General features: G+C 47.5%; 1 protein-coding gene across 4 annotated transcripts in view; it reads left to right on the plus strand.

Moving 5' to 3' along the window:
- LOC125716817 (N(G),N(G)-dimethylarginine dimethylaminohydrolase 1-like) overlaps positions 1-20,023 on the plus strand; it is a 42,264-nt gene that overhangs the window by 7,240 nt on the left and 15,001 nt on the right. Inside the window, exon 1 of one of the 4 annotated variants that reach the window (XM_048989580.1) lies at positions 503-1,091. The exons of the other annotated variants lie outside the window; for them this stretch is intronic. Coding sequence (XP_048845537.1) covers positions 1,083-1,091 — 9 coding nt within the window. The 5' untranslated portion in view covers positions 503-1,082. Of the gene's footprint in view, positions 1-502; positions 1,092-20,023 lie in introns of those variants that run through there. 4 annotated transcript variants of the gene reach the window in all.

Raw genomic sequence — 20,023 nt, forward strand, 5'->3', positions numbered from 1 at the left:
GCGTCAGCCAGCTAATGTTGACATGACATTGTTGAGTTTAGGGGCCTTTCGGGGCAAAGATCCCAAAACCACTGAACTATTCACTGTCCAAACACTGAGACGCTACTTTAAATCCACACTGGATTCAACCAAAAAAAGACATGAATGAAAACAGCACTGCTGCAGCTATTCTCCAAGGAACCCTCTAGAAAACAGACTGAATGCATTTAGATAAGTGTTTGAAAGCTATTTCAGTGCTTTTTGCCAATGTTTATCTGAGACTTTCTGTCCTTCTTCAGGATTATTAAAGGCTGGATATTCTTAAATGTTTCTGAAGACAGTAGTTTTAGGTTTAAGTTGTATTAACTGCTTATTTACTTTTATAGAAAGAGCATGAAACATACTTTTCAAGACAACTTTGGTGCAATTTCAGTAAATATTTAATCTATTAACAGCTAATGTTGTATGAGTAACAACTATATATGTATATGAAGGATTCAAAGTTTATTCATGAGAAGCAGGTGACAAAAATGGAAAAGACGAATGGGAAGTGTGTAATACAGAATGTATGCGAGACTTTTAATAGCTGCTTCTTGAAGGTCATGTAGTCTGCTGGTACTAAGCGGCGCTAATTTGTGCTGTGAATAATGGTATCATTCCTACAGACGCACAAGGCCTTCTCAATTGTATTTAGGGCTCTTGCTCCAGTAGTGAAGCTCCAGTGACTTATATAAGGCTGTACCTTATAGGCTGCAAGGCTGCACCAAATAGGCTGTAAGGCTGCACCTTATTGGCTGTAAGGCTATAGCTTTGGTGACCTCACCACCAACACTAAGCTCCGTTTAAATGCTACATTCTATCTTTTCTTAGTCAGTAATCGAGACATTGTTTTAATTAGTACCAGCTCATTGTTGGTAATTAGCCACGTTTTAATCTTTATGAAGATGCCACAGAACAGTCTACAGCATGTTAGCTTGTTGGACCAGGAACAGGAATACTGACTTGCTCTCCATGGCCTCTCTTATTTGGTCCATTTTTGAAGACAGAAAGATGAGCTCGTTCTTGAAGGCAGCAGATTGTTCTTGAGACGTTTATAGAATACAATGAAACAGGTAAGAGCATGTTTAAAGGCAACAGCTTGGCCAATGTTTGATGTGCAGCTACATTGTAAGGAGCTGGTCACCTAGGAGAAATAACTGTAGAAATAGAACTTCTTTGAAAAGCACAAATAAAGTTAAGGTATGAAACTTCATTTTGCTGAACATGCAAACAGTGAACCCGAGAGAATGGCTTATACTCACCGGCCTCGGATGAATACATAAAACATCACGCCTCATTACCGCTTCCCCAGCTAGAATCACAGGGAATATATTCTGAGTTTGACGATGACACTGATGTCTTTGTGGGCCTGAAGAAAAACGTCCCGGTATAACATTCTGCTGAATAAGCTGGAATATTCATTATGCTCTGGTGACAGTTTCAGTGTATCCATGACTAAATCTGTTTTTCCACCTCAGATTGGTTTAGTCACTTTGCCACTGGGTTGTCATCAAGTCACGGCTCCTTGAGGTTGTGCTAAAAATGGACCCCCCCCTTCCTCGAATGCTTACCCGTCAGTAATTAAAGTGGGTAACTGACAACATGTGTGTTTCTCGCCTGACTGTAAACACAGCCAGATGCAGGGGTTAGGGCCTCTGAAAGGTGCCAGGGACAACACACATCCTGGCCCCTCAGTGAGGCTTTGCTCGTCCATGCGGGGAAGGACAGCTCAGGAAGATGGAAGAGCAAGATGGAGAGGAAAGAGGACAGGGACTCCTGCAGGAATGAGACAGTGGAATGTCAGAATTAGCCGGCCGACTGATATCACTGCTACAGCGAGTTACGGGAGATCTCATTAGCAAGGGTCCCAGGGAAGGAGATCATGGCCCAACTATCAGAAATCAGAAAACTTCATTAATCCCAAAGTTTTCTGATTTATGATTTCTGATAGTTGGGACTCAAATAAAAAACTCAATAAAAGTTTTTCCCTGTGCAACTAGGAAAAAAGAACCAAGAATCTGCTCTCATGAAAATTGCATTTTATCAAATAGCATCACCTTCTTACCTCGTCTGATCCTTACGCGATAGTCGGAGTGGAGGTTAAAGCTAATGCTAACCCATCGGCACAACATGCTGGTCTGTTGCCGTGGTGATAAAGGAGAATGACCTGGCACAGGCGGGGTGTTTGTTGGGTTCCGATTCATGTGTGCTGCACTTCAAGCTGATATTATGTCTGTGTTACCCTGTGCATAAGGCGATTTCTGTTTGCTGTTTTACATTTGGGGGGCATGACGTGGATCAAAGGAAGTACTACAGACATGAATGAGAGTTAAAACAGAATTTATTTATTTTGGCTTGTTTTATTCACAGTCATGCCGAGAAGCCGCGGGAGGGAAATCGATCATGTGACTCAGAGGGTTTGAGGCTTAATGTCCAGCAGGTGGCGCCCTGGAGGAGACCTGTCAATGCGCCCTGTGTGATGCTCGCATTGGGAAGGCAAGGTGCGCGCCTAAAACGAGACCATGGAGGGAACCCGGACCATAATGCACCACGCTGGCTATTGCTGATTTTGTTTGTAATCTCCCCGCTGTGACTCCCCCCCCCACCCAGAAAGGCAGACTCGCAGTGTGAGGGATTTACTGTTTTATTTGCTACGAATTGAAAAAAGACGCAGTTGTTTATGACTCACTATAAAGTCCTGTTGAAAGTGGACAGCTAGCTCAAGGTGTTCAAAAACATCACCATGCCAGCAATCGCCATGGCGCTGTAAATCACACAGCATCTTGGAATCATATATTTGTTGCCTGGGTTTCGTTATATAGCAAAACACCCTCCAATATTCTATAGCTTTTGCTATGACAGTTGTTTTTAATCTTTCCGAAATGTTTTAATTTTTTAAGATTTTAATTCTCAGTCGACTTTGATACATTGAAGTTCAGATCCAGGGCTTTAGGCTCTGTAGTATGCAGCTGCATGTGGCTCAAGATCCAGGAGGGATGTCCTGTTGTACCCTAATACTTAAATTATATGAATTTCCTTAATTAAACTGAACATATAAATTAGTTTGGACCAACAGATTCCTAAGTCATTGAAAAAGTCCTCTGACCAATACTGGTTATACATTTGTAGGTTGTTTTCATTAGTTATATCAAGTTTTGCATGAACAAGTAATTTGTTTTCTCCCCTGTTGATTGAATTTGCCCATTGGGAGTTAAGGATGGGAGTATCTGAAGTGCATGGTGGTGCAGTGGTTAGCACTGTTGCCTCACACCTCTGGGACCCGGGTTCGAGTCTCTGCCTGGGTCACATGTGTGTGGAATCTGCATGTTCTCCCCATGTCGTCGTGGGGTTTCCTCCGGGTACTCCGGTTTCCCCCCACAGTCCAAAAACACGCTGAGGCTAATTGGACTTGCTAAATTGCCCGTAGTTGTGCATGCGTGAGTGAATGGTGTGTGAGTGTGCCCTGTGATGGGCTGGCCCCCTGTCCTGGGTTGTTCCTTGCCTCATACCCATTGCTTCTGGGATAGGCTCCGGACCCCCCGCGACCCAGTAGGATAAGCGGTTTGGAAAATGGATGGATAGATGGATGGTATCTGAAGTGAAAAAAAATGGCAGAAATAAAGGAATTTTGTCTGTCAGCAGAGGCCCTGCAGGCGAGTGTAATGAGCAGGTAATTTGGCTCCAGCCATTCATCGATTGTCTATAATTTGGGTCTTTTTATAATTTCTCTAAAGCTCAGCTTCACAAAAATGATGTTGAAATGCCTGGAAGCTTTTCAATATAATTGGCGATTCATTCCTATGTGCTCTTCCAGTCGAGATGCTTAGTTTGCTAGAGCAGAGGTTTTCCCGTCGTTTTGTAGACTTGACAAAAGGGCATGAAATCGGCTCCTTGTTCCCGCTCCCTGGCTGTCAAATCGATCAGCCCCATTGGGTTTAGCTCCCCGTAGCGCGTTTGTTACACTGCATCCGTCTGTCTCGTGGGATTAAGACCTTCAGCAGCTGTTTCATTATCTTCCAGGGCAGTTTAGGAAAAATCATTTTGATGTTTCATTCCCATGTGGTTGTTTGGCCCACAGAGATGTACATGGACGCGGTGGGGGGTGGGCGGAATGCGGATGGGGGCAGGATGTGGAAGCACGTTGGAGATAAGCGTGCCAAGGTCCAAGCTGCGGGTGACTGTCTGTGTTCAGTCAAAAAAGGGCAGACATTTGTGCCATTTTAACTCACACTTCCCTTTCAAGTCTGACGCCTTTGGAAGGCATTGAAAGAGCTAATTTACAACAAGGCACTCAGTGTGTTCGCAGTATCTGCGGAACCCTGGCTCTTAGTGCCTCAGTCTGTGTCTGGGTTTATAGGCCTGATTATCTGATTATCTCTATGCTAAATGAAATTACTCTCATCCAAATGAAATATTTTACATGATTCAACACGTTCAATCTGTCTGCAGCAATGTGGCCCTGAAGGACTTCCTAAAACTCTTGTGGAATGTCAAATAGGTATTTAATGAAATACAGTTCCAATATACTGTGTAAATATATAGATTTTATGGTGTACTGGCATCCCATCCAGGGTGTCCCCTGTCCTGTACCCTGTGACATACTGGCATCCTATCCAGGGTGTCCCCCGTCCTGCGCCCTGTGACATACTGGCATCCCATCCAGGGTGTCCCCCGTCCTGTACCCTGTGACATACTGGCATCCCATCCAGGGTGTCCCCCGTCCTGTACCCTGTGACATACTGGCATCCCATCCAGGGTGTCCCCCGTCCTGTACCCTGTGACATACTGGCATCCCATCCAGGGTGTCCCCCACCCTGTGCCCTGTGACATACTGGCATCCCATCCAGGGTGTCCCCCGTCCTGTACCCTGTGACATACTGGCATCCCATCCAGGGTGTCCCCCGTCCTGTACCCTGTGACATACTGGCATCCCATCCAGGGTGTCCCCCGTCCTGTACCCTGTGACATACTGGCATCCCATCCAGGGTGTCCCCCGTCCTGTACCCTGTGACATACTGGCATCCCATCCAGGGTGTCCCCCACCCTGTGCCCTGTGACATACTGGCATCCCATCCAGGGTGTCCCCCGTCCTGTGCCCTGTGACATACTGGCATAGACTGCAGATTCTGTGCTGGATGGAGAGATGGTGGATGGCTGGAAGAATGAATGGATGGAGGGATGGGAGGATAAGGGTCTGAAACGCAGGAATCAGACAGCTGTGGTAACTGATGACCAGTTCTGTCAGCCTCAGTTATGTAAGACAGTTTCCGTTGTGTAACATTGTGAAGTTTTCCACCAAATACTGTCAAGGGGCGATTCATGGGGAGGAGGTATGGGCGGTGCACTGGGGGATAGAGAGGTCTCACAGAGATGTTCGATGAGGTATTTTCTTGGCACGGTGCTTGGAAAAGAGAGGTCAGCCTTGAATGGTGGGTGGGTGGCGGGGGGGGTGGGGGGTGCGGGGGGTGTCTTCTCCTAGACATGAAATGTCTGTTTTCCTCTGTTTACCTTTTCCCAACAGCATTGTTCCTGCTAAATGGGCTTAACACTTTTCACATCCTCGTGGTTGGAGGCCACTGTGTTTATTGAAGCCTCTCGCAGAGTAGGATGGAATATTTCCCCCCTGTTTCCCCACTTAATGAAAGCGAACGGAGGGTGGAGCATTTGTGATATGGGCTACACTGATAATATGACCCTTTGGAGTGAACGTATTTTAAAGGAGATATTAGGATATGAATTGTGGGGACTGGATGATGTCAGTGGAATTTTTAAAGTTGATTTTGATTCATGGAAAGAAGCCCCACCCACACCTGGAAGCACGGAGTGAGACGTCGATCTGATGACGGCATTTTGCATGGTTGTCCCTCCATTTAGTTTTTGCACATGGTTGGGAGGGGGGCAGGGCGCGAACTTCTGTAAAAATGCAAAGTGCAAAAAAATTTAAAAATGACACGTACGGAATGTACCTGTTACATTACGTCCTGTCCCAGGAACAGTCGGCCAACTTCTCTGCAATCCCAAAGTCCAGTATCTCATTTTGAAGAGGCACTGGTGCGTGAATAGAACAGCTTCAATGAACTTTTGCACTTAATCTCCATGATACTCCTAGGCTGGCTTCTGGCGTGAATTTCAAGGAATGTCACCATGTTTATTTCCCAATAGCGGCAGCCATCATGTAACGCTAAATGCAGCTAAAGGCTTGATTAAACAGACAAAGTCCTTGAAGAGAGCTATTGAAATGCTATTTATGGTTGCCAGTTTGTTTGAAGCTGATTTACTGGTGAAATAGGTCTGTGTGTGACAAGAATGAAACAGAAACAGTGGATAAGTTCCTTGATTTTCGACATCAGAAAGTCGTACACAACTACACAATATTTTGCGTGGGATCTGCAAAATTTCTAGACATTTTTCTTGACCCCCAGAGCCTCTACAGAACCTCCACAAGACCTCACCTTCCTCAGAGCTGATCGCTCCATTGACCTGTCAGCCAGCCAAGCCCTGGACTCCGTTCAGGTCACGCCGTTGCTGCGTCTGAACCGCGGGGGAGGCTTTGAATCACTCCAGAGCTCTTTCAGCAGTCCGGGTAAATCTCTGTCTGAGCTGGGGGTCGTGACCAGAAATCAGATCCTGACTAGCATCGAATCACCATAGCGCCGGCTTAGCTTGGCTTAATATTGCCTTGGTGCTGTGAATTGCACGACTCTTAGCGTGAAGATGGGCGGGCAGGGGGGGCTCACGTTTTATCAGCTGTCAGAAACCCACGTAGAAGAGGTGACCTGCGACTGGGGCTTTTGGGTGGAGCTTTTGAGGATTGTTTCAGCGTCGCCCTCGTGGAGGTTTGGTGAGCGGCCTTTGGTGAGGCCAGGACCTCTCTCACGCGCCGCAGAGACCTCAGGGTCCTGATCAGCGATTGCAGCTGAGCTCTAACTCTACCTTGCAGCCTCCCATAGGAAAGATGTTTGTATTTCCTGACAGCTGGATCTCTGTTTTGTGAGCTCACTGTTAGTTGTATTATTATCATCACCACAAGTTTTCCAGGGGCTACCATGCATCTGGGGGGCAGCTTTGATATAACGCGGCATTGCGCTAATATTCCCCAGCACAGGTGCAGGGAACCTGACCCATGGAGAGCCGTTATGGGCTTTTAGGATGGCCTCTCAATCGGCCAATAATAAAACAGTGGTACTCAACTCCAATCCTGGGAACCCACTGTTATTGGCTGATTGAACGGTCATCCCAAAAACCCATAACGGCTCTCCATGGGTCGGGTTCCCTACTCCTGCTCTAGCATGTTGTGGGGGAGTCTGAGATGGGCTGTGAGGGGCACCCTTGTGCCTGGGTAGTCCAGTGGCTGGGGGGCAAGCCTCTCTATGGAGGTGTCAGAGTCGGCATCCAGAATGTCTTACCTTTATTGAATCCTTTGAATTTGCTATTGCAGCTACATCTGAACAACACTGCTCACTTAATGAGTTATGATGCAACAGAACCAGGCAGGATCTTTGCAGTTTCCTGGCGATGTTAATTATGTGTGATTAGGAATGGACTACCCACGATGCTTTGCGCTGATGAGGGGATGCGTGAAAGGCCATGGCATTTTGAGGTACTTAACCTCCTGCCGCTCCTGCTCAGATGTGTTTCTCTGTGCGAACGTGCATTACCTCATCAAAAGGGGGTACTGCAGCCGGTCAGCCCCCTGCCACCTCCGGGCAGATCAGAGGAATAGCTCCATCCTTTCCAATTGGCTGCCTTTTGATGGATCGTCACCTGATGTCAGCTATACTGCCTGGCCCCCGCCCCCTTGCTAGAACAGCCCCAGGTCAGGAAGCTGATTTGCAGGGGGGTCTTGGGACCCCAGCTCACTCACTGGATATTATGACTCCTGTCAGACATAAATAAAACCCAGACATGCCCACCTCAATCCACTACACACGCACACATCCCACTCTGGACCCGCCTAGGGCCTGCTATCTGAATTAGGGTGGGCTCGTTACAGCCTAGCGGAGGGCCTGCTATCTGAATCAGCCTGGCCTCGTTACAGCCTAGCGGAGGGCCTGCTATCTGAATCAGCCTGGCCTCGTTACAGCCTAGCGGAGGGCCTGCTATCTGAATCAGCCTGGCCTCGTTACAGCCTAGTGGAGGGCCTGCTATCTGAATCAGCCTGGCCTCGTTACAGCCTAGCGGAGGGCCTGCTATCTGAATCAGCTTGGCCTCGTTACAGCCTAGCGGAGGGCCTGCTATCTGAATCAGCCTGGCCTCGTTACAGCCTAGCGGAGGGCCTGCTATCTGAATCAGGCTGGGCTCGTTACAGCCTAGCGGAGGGCCTGCTATCTGAATTAGCCTGGCCTCGTTACAGCCTAGCGGAGGCCTGCTATCTGAATTAGCCTGGCCTCGTTACAGCCTAGTGGAGGGCCTGCTATCTGAATTAGCCTGCCCTCGTTACAGCCTAGCGGAGGGCCTGCTGTCTGAATTAGCCTGGCATCGTTACAGCCTAGCGGAGGGCCTGCTGTCTGAATTAGCCTGGCCTCGTTACGGCCTAGCGGAGGGCCTGCTGTCTGAATTAGCCTGGCATCGTTACAGCCTAGCGGAGGGCCTGCTGTCTGAATTAGCCTGGCCTCGTTACGGCCTAGCGGAGGGCCTGCTGTCTGAATTAGCCTGGCCTCGTTACAGCCTAGCGGAGGGCCTGCTGTCTGAATTAGCCTGGCCTCGTTACGGCCTAGTGGAGGGCCTGCTATCTGAATCAGGCTGGGCTCGTTACAGCCTATCGGAGGGCCTGCTATCTGAATCAGGCTGAGCTTGTTACAGCTTTGCAGTGGGTCTGCCATCTGCATCAGGCTGGGCTCTTTCCAGCCTAGCGGAGGGCCTGCTATCTGAATTAGCCTGGCCTCGTTACAGCCTAGCAGAGGCCTGCTAACTGAATTAGCTTGGCCTCGTTACAGCCTAGTGGAGGGCCTGCTATCTGAATTAGCCTGGCCTCGTTACAGCCTAGCAGAGGCCTGCTATCTGAATTAGCCTGGCCTCGTTACAGCCTAGCGGAGGGCCTGCTATCTGAATTTGCCTGGCCTTGTTACAGCCTAGTGGAGGGCCTGCTATCTGAATTAGCCTGCCCTCGTTACAGCCTAGCGGAGGGCCTGCTGTCTGAATTAGCCTGGCATCGTTACAGCCTAGCGGAGGGCCTGCTGTCTGAATTAGCCTGGCCTCGTTACAGCCTAGCGGAGGGCCTGCTGTCTGAATTAGCCTGGCATCGTTATAGCCTAGCGGAGGGCCTGCTGTCTGAATTAGCCTGGCCTCGTTACAGCCTAGCGGAGGGCCCGCTGTCTGAATTAGCCTGGCCTCGTTACAGCCTAGCAGAGGGCCTGCTGTCTGAATTAGCCTGGCCTCGTTACAGCCTAGTGGAGGGCCTGCTATCTGAATCAGGCTGGGCTCATTACAGCCTATCGGAGGGCCTGCTATCTGAATCAGGCTGAGCTCGTTACAGCTTTGCAGTGGGTCTGCCATCTGCATCAGGCTGGGCTCTTTCCAGCCTAGTGGAGGGCCTGCTATCTGAATTAACCTGGCCTCTTTACAGCCTAGTGGAGGGCCTGCTATCTACATCAGGCTGGGCTTGTTACAGCCTAGTGGAGGGCCTGCTATCTGAATCAGGCTGGGCTCGTTACAGCCTAGCGGAGGGCCTGCTATCTGAATCAGGCTGGGCTCGTTACAGCCTAGCGGAGGGCCTGCTATCTGAATCAGGCTGGGCTCATTACAGCTTTGCAGTGGGTCTGCCATCTGCATCAGACTGGGCTCTTTACAGCCTAGTGGAGGGCCTGCTATCTGAATCAGGCTGGCCTCTTTACGGCCCGCCTGTCTAACTGCCAGTTGCTTTCAGACACGAGCTGGAATGCTAACGACAGAAACACGCCTGGAAAATACAACCCCCCCTGCCAGGCTCAGCCCCTGCCTCTGCCTCCGCCGTTTTCAGTGATCCTCAAGAAGCACTTCCAGTTCTCTTTCCCCTGAATATCATGTGAAACCTTCTTAGCGTGCGACCCGTTAGCGACAGCCACGCTACTTAGCGCCTAGTGGTGAGGGCTTGGCTGAATGCACCTGTTGGCCGACACCAGTTGTTGTCCATACATACTTTGGCGTCACCGGATTACATGTCGTCTCGCATACCTTCCCTCTGGCACAGCGTCTGTGGAAATACAGCCCTTATTCGGCACATATGTAACCGTTGGAGCATGTGGAGGATTCAGTGCTAGCGTTTAGCTTCCCGTACGAGCCTCCTTGGGGTATCAGGATAAGGTCCTGGTCTTGATAAGCAGCTCTCCTGAGCAGTTGTGTCACATGTCCCGTTCTCTCTTCTGAGGTATGGTGTCACAGCAAGGCGGCCGTGCTGAAAAGTATGACAGCAACGCATATTATCACTAAGAATAATTATTGATTAAGATCAGTATAGGATTAGATGTACCCCGTTGGTTTTACCGTACAATCCCCGCCTCCATCACAGGAGGCAGGTGCCTGCGGGCACTGGGACAGAAGGTTCCAGAAGGCAGGTGGGAGAAGGATTCAAGTCTTATTCGGTGGAGTTGGGGGGGGGGGGGGTGGTGGGTAGGGCACAAAACCAAAATGTTAAAGATGGACACAGACCAGACTGAACACCAATCTGGGGCAGTGAGACCGAGCGGTGAGTGAGACACATGGTGAAAATGAGTAGCAGCTGCTAAGTGCCTCCCAAGGATGTCGTCATAATCTCGTTACTAGGCGACCATTGTCAGAATCCCACTTCAGTCCGGAAGTGCGATGGCACCTGTGATAATATTCTACTCATATTCAACTGATACAAAATGCAGCAGTTACCTTGAAGTCTTCTTGAATAAACAGAAGTGGAGAGTCTGAGAGAGTTTTTCCTGAAGACTTCCGATTCACTTCTGCTCATTCTGCCCGGGACAAAGACGGACGCTTTCCTGAAGCCACTGTCATCTACAGTTCAAGCCACTTGATTTCCAGGGGGATCAAAGCCCGAAAAAACAGTTGCCACTGTGACCAAGAACCCTACAGAAATTTGATAAATATTTTAATTCAACAGCAACAAAGACATTCATACAACAGCTAAAAAAAAGTACGGAACAGCTCCTTCTAGCTTGACTGCATCATCATGTTATGAGTCATTTTAACTGCCAAATTTTGCTTAGGTTTGCTTAATTAATTAAAAGACAGACCGATGTTGAGACGCAAAGCCTATTTATACATTTACTAAGTGTAATTTACTTTAAATTTTCCTCCTCTGATTTGTGTTATTCATAGAGTTTGGGGAAAAAATGATTCTGTTTAATTCAATTAAATTTTATTTGTATAGTGCACAACAGTACATTGTCTCAATGCGCTTTACAGCATCCCCGCCCAAAGCCCCCAGAGAGCAAGCCAGAGGCGACAGTGGCAAGGAAAAACTCCCTAGAAGGAAGAAACATTGGGAGGAACCAGAGACAAAGGGGCTACCCATCCTGCAGGGGCCGGCAGACTAGTCAGATTAACAAAGTCCTGATTTACATACTCCAGTTTAAGTCTGGCTGTAAATGTGGAATCACTACCAGGAAGGCAGGTAGGAGAGACATCACAGAAATAATTCCAAGCTCACTTCCCAGTGGCTCAGTGGGCTAAGTCTCTGTGTCTGTGATTAGAAGAGTGCCAGTTTGCGCCTGGCTTCAGCAGGGATGCCCATAGCCTCCAGCTCCAGGGGTGCATTAGCATTCCAATGTACTTGTTGGGCTGGCCCCCCATCCTGGGTTGTTCCCTGCCTCATGCACATTGCTTCCAGGATAGGCTCCGGACCCCCCGCAACCCGGTAGGATAAGCTGGTTAGAAAATGGATGGATGTACTTGTGCATTTAAAGCATCTTTGTTTTTGTGGTACATTAGTATTGATGAGACTAAATGCTGTTCAAAGACTTTTCCCATCATGGTTTGGCCAGGGGATGCCTTACCCAGAATGCTATGTGGGGTCTGAAAGCAGCCGGCCCCCTTCCCCTCAGCCGTGTAGCATTCAGACACCTGAGACTGGGTTCATTTAGCGGGGGCTAAAAGCAATCCACATGCCCATAAACACAGGAGCAGGTATGTGGGTTGCGACCCCAGACCACAGCATATCGATGACATTGTACCGTGACCCACAGCACCCAGCCTGTGAAGCAGTTACCATTATTTAGTCTGTGTCAGTCAGCAATGTGGATCGCCGGGGTCTTTATGGCTAAGTCTGCATTTCTACACGGTGTTCTCTATTCCAGCTGCGTTTTGAATGACTCCCCAAAGACCCTAAACTTTCTTAAAACTCATGTGTTCTTTTTAAACTATTTAGTATTCGGGCATTTTTCGTAATCAAGCTCACGTCCATTTCCAGTGCATCTTCCGAACTGCATCATTGAATTCATTAAGGGAATATGGTATTCAGATAATTATTTCTTTTTATGATAATGCATTATAGTGTTTTTTTTTCTATAATGGGCAGGTGTTTTGCATTCCGGTGAGCAAGGAACACCTACATGTTATCAGGCTCAGACACTGCATGGGCAGGTCAAATAACACATAAGGAGGAAGTGTTTCTACAGAAACCTCAGCTGTAATGGGGAAAGCCGACCACGCGTGGAAAACCTGCATTTATAGATGTGTTTTCATTTGCCTGGGGGATTGGAGTAAAGCATCGCAGTTAATGGATTATATGATTATCCTTTGGCAGATTCCCAGGAATTGTCAGTTTCAATAAAATACTCATTGTATTCCCATGAGATTTTCCGGTCAACTGCTTTGTGTCATCGCCCCAGCGAGTTCCGTATTCAGGCAAGGGAAGGAATGTCTGCTAAATACCATGGTAGACAGGAATTGATCTGGGCAGACACTGGGACAAATGTGTTTGTGTGTGTGTCGGGTGGTTGGGGGGGGGGGGGGGTACAAATTAAAGGAGGGCAGGCAATCACTGACAATGAGGATGACTGGGAGACAATGGAGGATGGTGAAGATAACAGTTTATCTATCAGTATGTACAGTCGGCACCAGTGGAATTTTTCCAGGAAATGCACCATTTCTCCCAGAAAATTGTTGCAATTACAAATATTTTGGTATGCACATGTTTATTTCCTTTATGTGTATTGGAACAACACAAAAAAAAACTGTGAAAAAACCAAAATGTGCCATCATTTCACACAAAACTCAAAAACTGGGCCGGACAAAATTATTGGCACCCTCAACTTAATATTTGGTTGCAACTGAAACCAATCACTTCCTATAACCATCAACAAGCTTGTTATACCTCTCAACTGGACTCTTCATTTGCAGACTGCTCAAGGTCTGAGATCTCTCTATAAGTGTTCAGTCGGATTTAGATCCGGACTCATTGGCCACTTCAGAACTCTCCAGCGCTTTGTCTTCAACCATTTCTGGGTGCTTTTAGAGGTATGTTTGGGGTCATTGTCCTGCTGGAACACCCATGACCTCTGACACAGACCCAGCTTTCTGACACTGGGTCCTACACTGCAGCCCATAATCATCCAGTGCCAGAGGCAGCAATACGCCCTCAAGACATCTTAGAACCTGCACCATGTTTGACTGTAGGTACCGTGTTCTTTTCTTTGTAGGAACAGTAGAATGATGTGCTTTAACAAAAAGCTCTACCTTAGTTTCATCTGTCCACAAGACGTTCTCACAGAAGGATTTTGGCTTCCTCAAGCACATTTTGGCAAGTTCAAGTCTGGCCTTTTTATGTTTCTGTGTCAGCAGTGGGGTCCTCCTGGGTCTCCTGCCATAGCGTTTCATTTCATTCAGATGTCGATAGTTCAAACTGACACTGTTGCACTGTCTGCAGAACAGTTTGAATTTGTTTAGAAGTTGATTGGGGCTATTTATCCGCCATTTAGACTATCCTCTGTCGCAGTCTTTATCAGTGTTTTTCTTCCGTCCACGTGCAGGGAGGTCAGATACAGTGCCATGTGTTTTAGACTTCTTGATTATATTATGCACAGTGGACAAAGGGACATGATGATCCCCGGAGATGGACTTGTAGCCTTGAGATTGTTGATATTTTTCCACAATGTTTGTTCTCAAGTCCTCAGACAGTCCTCTGCTCTTCTCTCTGTCCTCCATGCTTAGTGTGGCACACAGACACACTAACAGAAAGTTGAGTAAACTCTTCTCCAATTTAACTGGCTTTAGGTGTGATTGCTATATTGCCAGCACCTATTTCTTGCCACAAGTGAGTTCAATTGAGCATCATATGCTTGAAATAAAACGATTTACCCACAATTTCAAAAAGGTGCCAATAATTTTGTCCGGCCCATTTTTGGAGTTCTGTATGACATGATGTCAAATTTGTCTTTTTTTCTCTGCTTTTATTGTGTTGATCCAATGCACGTAAAGAAAATAAATATGCGTGTATGAAAAGATTTGTAATTGCAACAGTTTTCTGGGAGAATGGTGCATTTTTTGGAAAAATTCCAGGGGGAACCAATAATTTCGGCCACGGCTGTACCAGGAAAACCAGAACACAATAAGCATGTCTGTTATTGGCTGTGACATCATTTCAGCACTTCTGTAAATATCTAAGTCGGTACGAAATCTTTTCTACAAAATTATGCTAAAATATATATTTCTGTATAATCAATGAGCCTTATCCTCAGTGGGTGAGCAGATGTTGTTTTTGTGTATTTGGCTTGTAGGAACTTCCTTCCATATGATTTACCGTGAAGAACTCCAGTTACTGTAAATGCCACATGATAGAGTAACTATAAATGTCCATGCTGAGAGTATTACTGTCAATGATATGTGCACTTTCATATTATTAAACATTTCATTCTGTTGGACCTTTGAGGAGGGTACCTATTCTGAATTTCAATAACGCTGGTAAATAGATCGTTTGGATATAAAAGCCAGGGTGAAAAGGCACTGGGCTGCTTCATCACACTCTTTGCTGTCATTCGAAAGCAAATTTGCCAAGACTAGCAGGAAGTGGCGAGTGAGTCTGGTTTCCATGTTCTTCCGACGCCTCTCACGCGCTGGAATGCATCCATACCCTGAAGGAGACGCTGAGTGTTTGATGACAATCCAATCCTGTGATTGTTCTCTAAATCGCTGTGGGTTGGGTTCCGGTCATTCGAGGGAGGAGGGTGTGTCTTTGTGTCAGTGTGTCAGATTCTGTCCCCGGGCCCAGAATTCCATGCCAGGTGTCCCTGCTCATGCCAGGGAAATGCATGGCAGCAGATGCTGGGGACTCATTTTTGGCCCAGTTACTCAGAGACCTAGATGGAGGCTTAGAAGTATCATTTGTACTGAATATTCAGTGAAACCAGTGGGCCAAAATAAAATGATTTCTGTCTCTACAATGGACTGGCATCTCGTGCAAGGTGTCCCCTGTGGCGTCCTATCCTGGGTGTCCCCTGTGGCGTCCCATCCTGGGTGTCCCCTGTGGCGTCCCATCCTGGGTGTCCCCTGTGGCGTCCCATCCTGGGTGTCCCCTGTGGCGTCCTGTCTTGAGTTCCCCTGTGGCACCCCATGCATGGTGTCCCCTTTGGCATCTCATGCAGACCGTCCCCTATGTTGTCCCATACAGGGCGTCCCCTGGATACTAGATAGGTAGTTATTGAAGGTGGAAGGCAGGTTGTATAGATGTATAGCTAGCAGTTTGTTAATTGCACATTGACGAAGCCCCATGGCACAGTTTCTGGTTTCAGTGAATCTTGTTTCCGAGGAAACGCCGTCTCGCGGTCAGGGGCAGGTACAGGCACAGCAAGTGAATGAGTCACATCTGAAAAATGAAACTTCATTAATTGCATGGTTATAATGAGAATGTCTCTTGCAGTGGATTTAAATCCCTGCACTACCTGTGCGTGTGCAGATTCTGTCAGAGTGGCCCAGGAGCAATAGGAAATGAGGAGAGCAACAGCACAGGTGCGCAGCTGAAATCGCCACGGTAACAATGCACAGTTCCACATCCAATCCGTCTTCCTCGTATACCACTAGGGCTGGGAAACCCGCAGGCAGCGTCCTTGTCAGCAGGCCTGTGTGGAGCCTCTCAGCCGCCGGGGAGGCCTGTGCGGCCCACAGCAGGCTAACAGCTCACTACCGTAACGTCGCGGGTCACAACCCGTCTCTCCTTCCTGCCCGGCACGAGCCTGCAGGTTTCTACAGCCCCCACTCCACCCCCCGTCGTTTTCTGTTTACATCCTGCGAGGTTGAGCCTTTCGGAATCCATGGAGGAATTCCAGGAATGACTTCCCCAGGGACTCCCGGCCAGACAGCTTGGAGTTATCGGACGGGAAGGTGCTGAAAGGAGACTTGTTCATTTTCATCACATGTGAACGGACAGGAATTAAAGATGTCTGCATTCACCCCAAAGCGATAGTACTGTGCAAAAAGTCTTAGGCAGTCAAAGAAAATGTTTAAAGCTATTCATCTGGGTAATAAGTGTATATTTGCACAGGGAAAAAAAAATCACACAATTAACATCAACATTACAATATATGCAAATTAAGAGTAACATTAAAACGTAGCGGGGCGGCATGGTGGTGCAGTGGTTAGCACTGTTGCCTCACACCTCTGGGACCTGGGTTCGAGTCTCCGCCTGGGTCACATGTGTGCGGAGTTTGCATGTTCTCCCCATGTCGTCGTGGGGTTTCCTCCGGGTACTCCGGTTTCCCCCCACAGTCCAAAAACATGCTGAGGCTAATTGGAGTCGCTAAATTGCCCGTAGGTGTGCATGTGTGAGCGAATGGTGTGTGAGTGTGCCCTGCGATGGGCTGGCCCCCCATCCTGGGTTGTTCCCTGCCTCGTGCCCATTGCTTCCGGGATAGGCTCCGGACCCCCCGCGACCCAGTAGGATAAGCGGTTTGGAAAATGGATGGATGGATGGATTAAAACGTAGCAAAAAATTTCTAAAAAGTTATACTGGATGTAGTGACTGTATTGCTGTGAAATAGGAGAGTTTTTGAAATGGGTAAGCTAACACACTTTGACAGGCATAATAGCATAGCTTTACACAAACACGAAGATCATTCAAACATCGTTTCCTTGACTGCCTGAGACCTTTGCACAGTACTGTATGTGGAAGCTCAAAAAGGAAAAAGAAAATAATTGAGTGTTATTAAGTTACTTGTATGTTGTGTTTTGTTATCACGGGACGGCAGATACATAAACACGAGCCCTGAAATGTGTTATGTGATAAACATGCTTAACATGGTTCGGCGAGTTTTTTTGTGTGATGTTAAGTCTAGACAACAATGGTTATTTTATTGCTTTAATAATAAACCCAGTGTGCTAATTATTTAATTAGAAACAGCCCACAGAGGTCTCCAGTGATATCACCTCACCTCCAAGTACGTTACGGAGCTGAGAGGTTTCATAAGTGTTTGGATGTGCTGAGGAGGATCTGCTTTACATTAGTGGATTCCTTCACTTTACCTACCTAGACGTTTGGGTTGTTCCTTTTTGAGGGAACATACCCCATGTTTTCATTGAGGGATTCCAGCCCTCCCAGCACAGCGTCAGTAATGCCCGTCAATCGTAGCGACAGCTGGTCAGATGTTTCCCAGATGGATGGTCTGAGGCTCCTGGAAGCAGGCCAGGCAGACATGCTCACGGTTTCTCCATAAGGGCCGGCTTGTCTGGGTCTGTCCACCGACCCCGAGGAACACAGAGCCTGAACCCAGCTCAGACAGGTAGATGTTTGACCACTGAGACCAGGCGGGAGAAATATGCTTCTTCAAAGTGTCTGATGTGGAAATTTCTGCAGGGGAAAGGCAAGATAAATCAAATTGTGGGTATCTGAGCCAAATATGACATGTTCCTTGCCAAAGATCCCAAGGATAGTTGTGGAATTAATTCTTTTGATGCAGAAGTTGTTGGACAGAACAGAGGCAGATGGGGTTGGTTAATAAAATCAAAGGAATATTCCATAACAGAGCTATGTTAATGTTTTGGTTCCTAGGGCCTAGTGTGGAATCCGAGCTGAAGCACCCAGGGACCACGCAGCTTTCTGGAAGGTTCCATGTACTTTTTTTCACGTTGAAACCATTATCCAACCCAAAATAGATCACAGGGTAATTTTGGTGTGGAAATCGCAATCGAATGCGATTATATGAGTATAAAATAAAATGGAATAAATAAAACATCATTCTTTTCCAGTTACGCTCCTTGACCACTGATGGCTGTTGGCAGGAGCATTTATATTATGGGGATTAATTAAGAGTGAAAACAGAACAGACCCAAACCACGCTGGAATAAGTGGGTAAAAGCCCAGGGTAACAGCATGGGAAGCCGCCGCTGGCTGACGTGACACAAACGAACCCAACATCAGCCGATTAAGGCCTCTTGAGTCTTCGGTGATGTCAGAGAGATCAGTCACACCACTTCGGAGATCTATCAGCCTGTAGTACTGGTCCGGGCTTGACCCAGATGGGGGACACTCCAGTCCATGTTTGGTTCCCAGTCCTGTGACTTATTTCATAATATCTACTGAAGAGTGTGAAGCTCATTCACAAATCCAGACCGAGGCTTTGTTTTATCCAGTCAGCTGAGTACTCTGTGACCATGACTCTTTATACTCAAATGGTTGGTTGAAGCAAAACCTTGGTATGGATTTGTACTTTCTAAACCTGAACTATCCACCTCTGTCTTTAATGGATTACTTTTCTGAGTGACTTCCCCACTGCTGAGAACCTCACCCTCTGAGCACAGAACTCTGGCCAATTAGTCAAAATATCATATATTGTACAACTTTTCGCAAACGACGTGTTTAATATGAGTAATACACTGGGAGAGTGTGTAATTGCGCACACACAGATTTATGGTGCGATGATGAACTCCAGCTCTTCATTATGGAGCGGAGAAGCCGTAGTGTGGTTTACTGAGCCCCCCCCCGCTCCCTGCTACCCACATGGATTATCATCATATACAGTTTCTCAAAAGTCTGCACCATCGTTAATGATGAAAACCACATGACAACTGAGTTATTTAGATAGCTACGTGTGTCCCCCTGTCAAGCTGACGTTAAGCCACGTAGCCATACCTACCATCGCAAATGGCGTCACAAAGGCTCAGGGAGGTTTTCGCTTGTCGTACCATGCGTTGTAGCTAAAGAGAAACGGCTGCTTCGGACCCGCTGCTCATGTCAGGCCGGCTTCTGACTCGCTGAGGGCTAGCGCTAAGCCTGCCAGCGCGTGCGAGGAGAGCAGCTGGGCTACCCTTTGAGTACTACTGGGGTGTCGTGCTTACGCTTCTCTGATGAATCGGTAACAAACTGATTACGAGGCGTAAACAGGCAATTAATGTTAATGAATATTATTCAGTGGCAGAGCCGATTAATCATTCCCTTCAAATTAAATGGGCGTGACTTCACTCGTGGGAGTAATGATGTAATATTAGTTATTCTTCCCAGATTAAACAGTCCGATATATGGTACAGCTGCGGTAGGTGTCTGGGAACTGTGTGTTATGCCATATCTATTACGTGCCTCCCACACTTAGGCACTTCTCTGAGAGCCAGCATCTCGCCCACTCGTAACTTGGGGCGAGTTCTGGGTTTTCCATTCACTCCCATGGAATCTGGGGTGTGACTGTGCACTTCACACCCACAGGGGGCGTGAGTGAGCTCAGAGCTTGCCTTGGCAGCCCTTGTCTGGGTCACTTACTAGTTCATCTCCCACGCCTCACCCCTTTTTTGTTTAAAAAAAAAAGCATTTTTAAGCCAGCCAAAGACATAATAGACTTCGGATAATGGTGTTTTTTTCCTACGAATTAGTGAACATTTCGTTTTGCGACACTCAAAACGTCAAAACTTTGGGTTTAAAAGTGCTCTGTGTTTCTTCACTGGCGTCTTGACCCCCAGAGACAGGCTGTGCGGTGTTACCACCCTCCTCCCAGTGGGGGGGGAGGAGGGATAGCCATGAGCCCAAGGCGGCCACTGAAAAACAGTGTCTGTCACAGCTGGCAAGGAACAGCACCGGCTGATGTCAGCTGGTCATCATCAGAAGGCGTGTGGTTACCATGGA

Source organism: Brienomyrus brachyistius, chromosome 21, assembly GCF_023856365.1.
Source record: "Brienomyrus brachyistius isolate T26 chromosome 21, BBRACH_0.4, whole genome shotgun sequence".
NCBI classification, from domain to species: Eukaryota; Metazoa; Chordata; class Actinopteri; order Osteoglossiformes; family Mormyridae; genus Brienomyrus; species Brienomyrus brachyistius.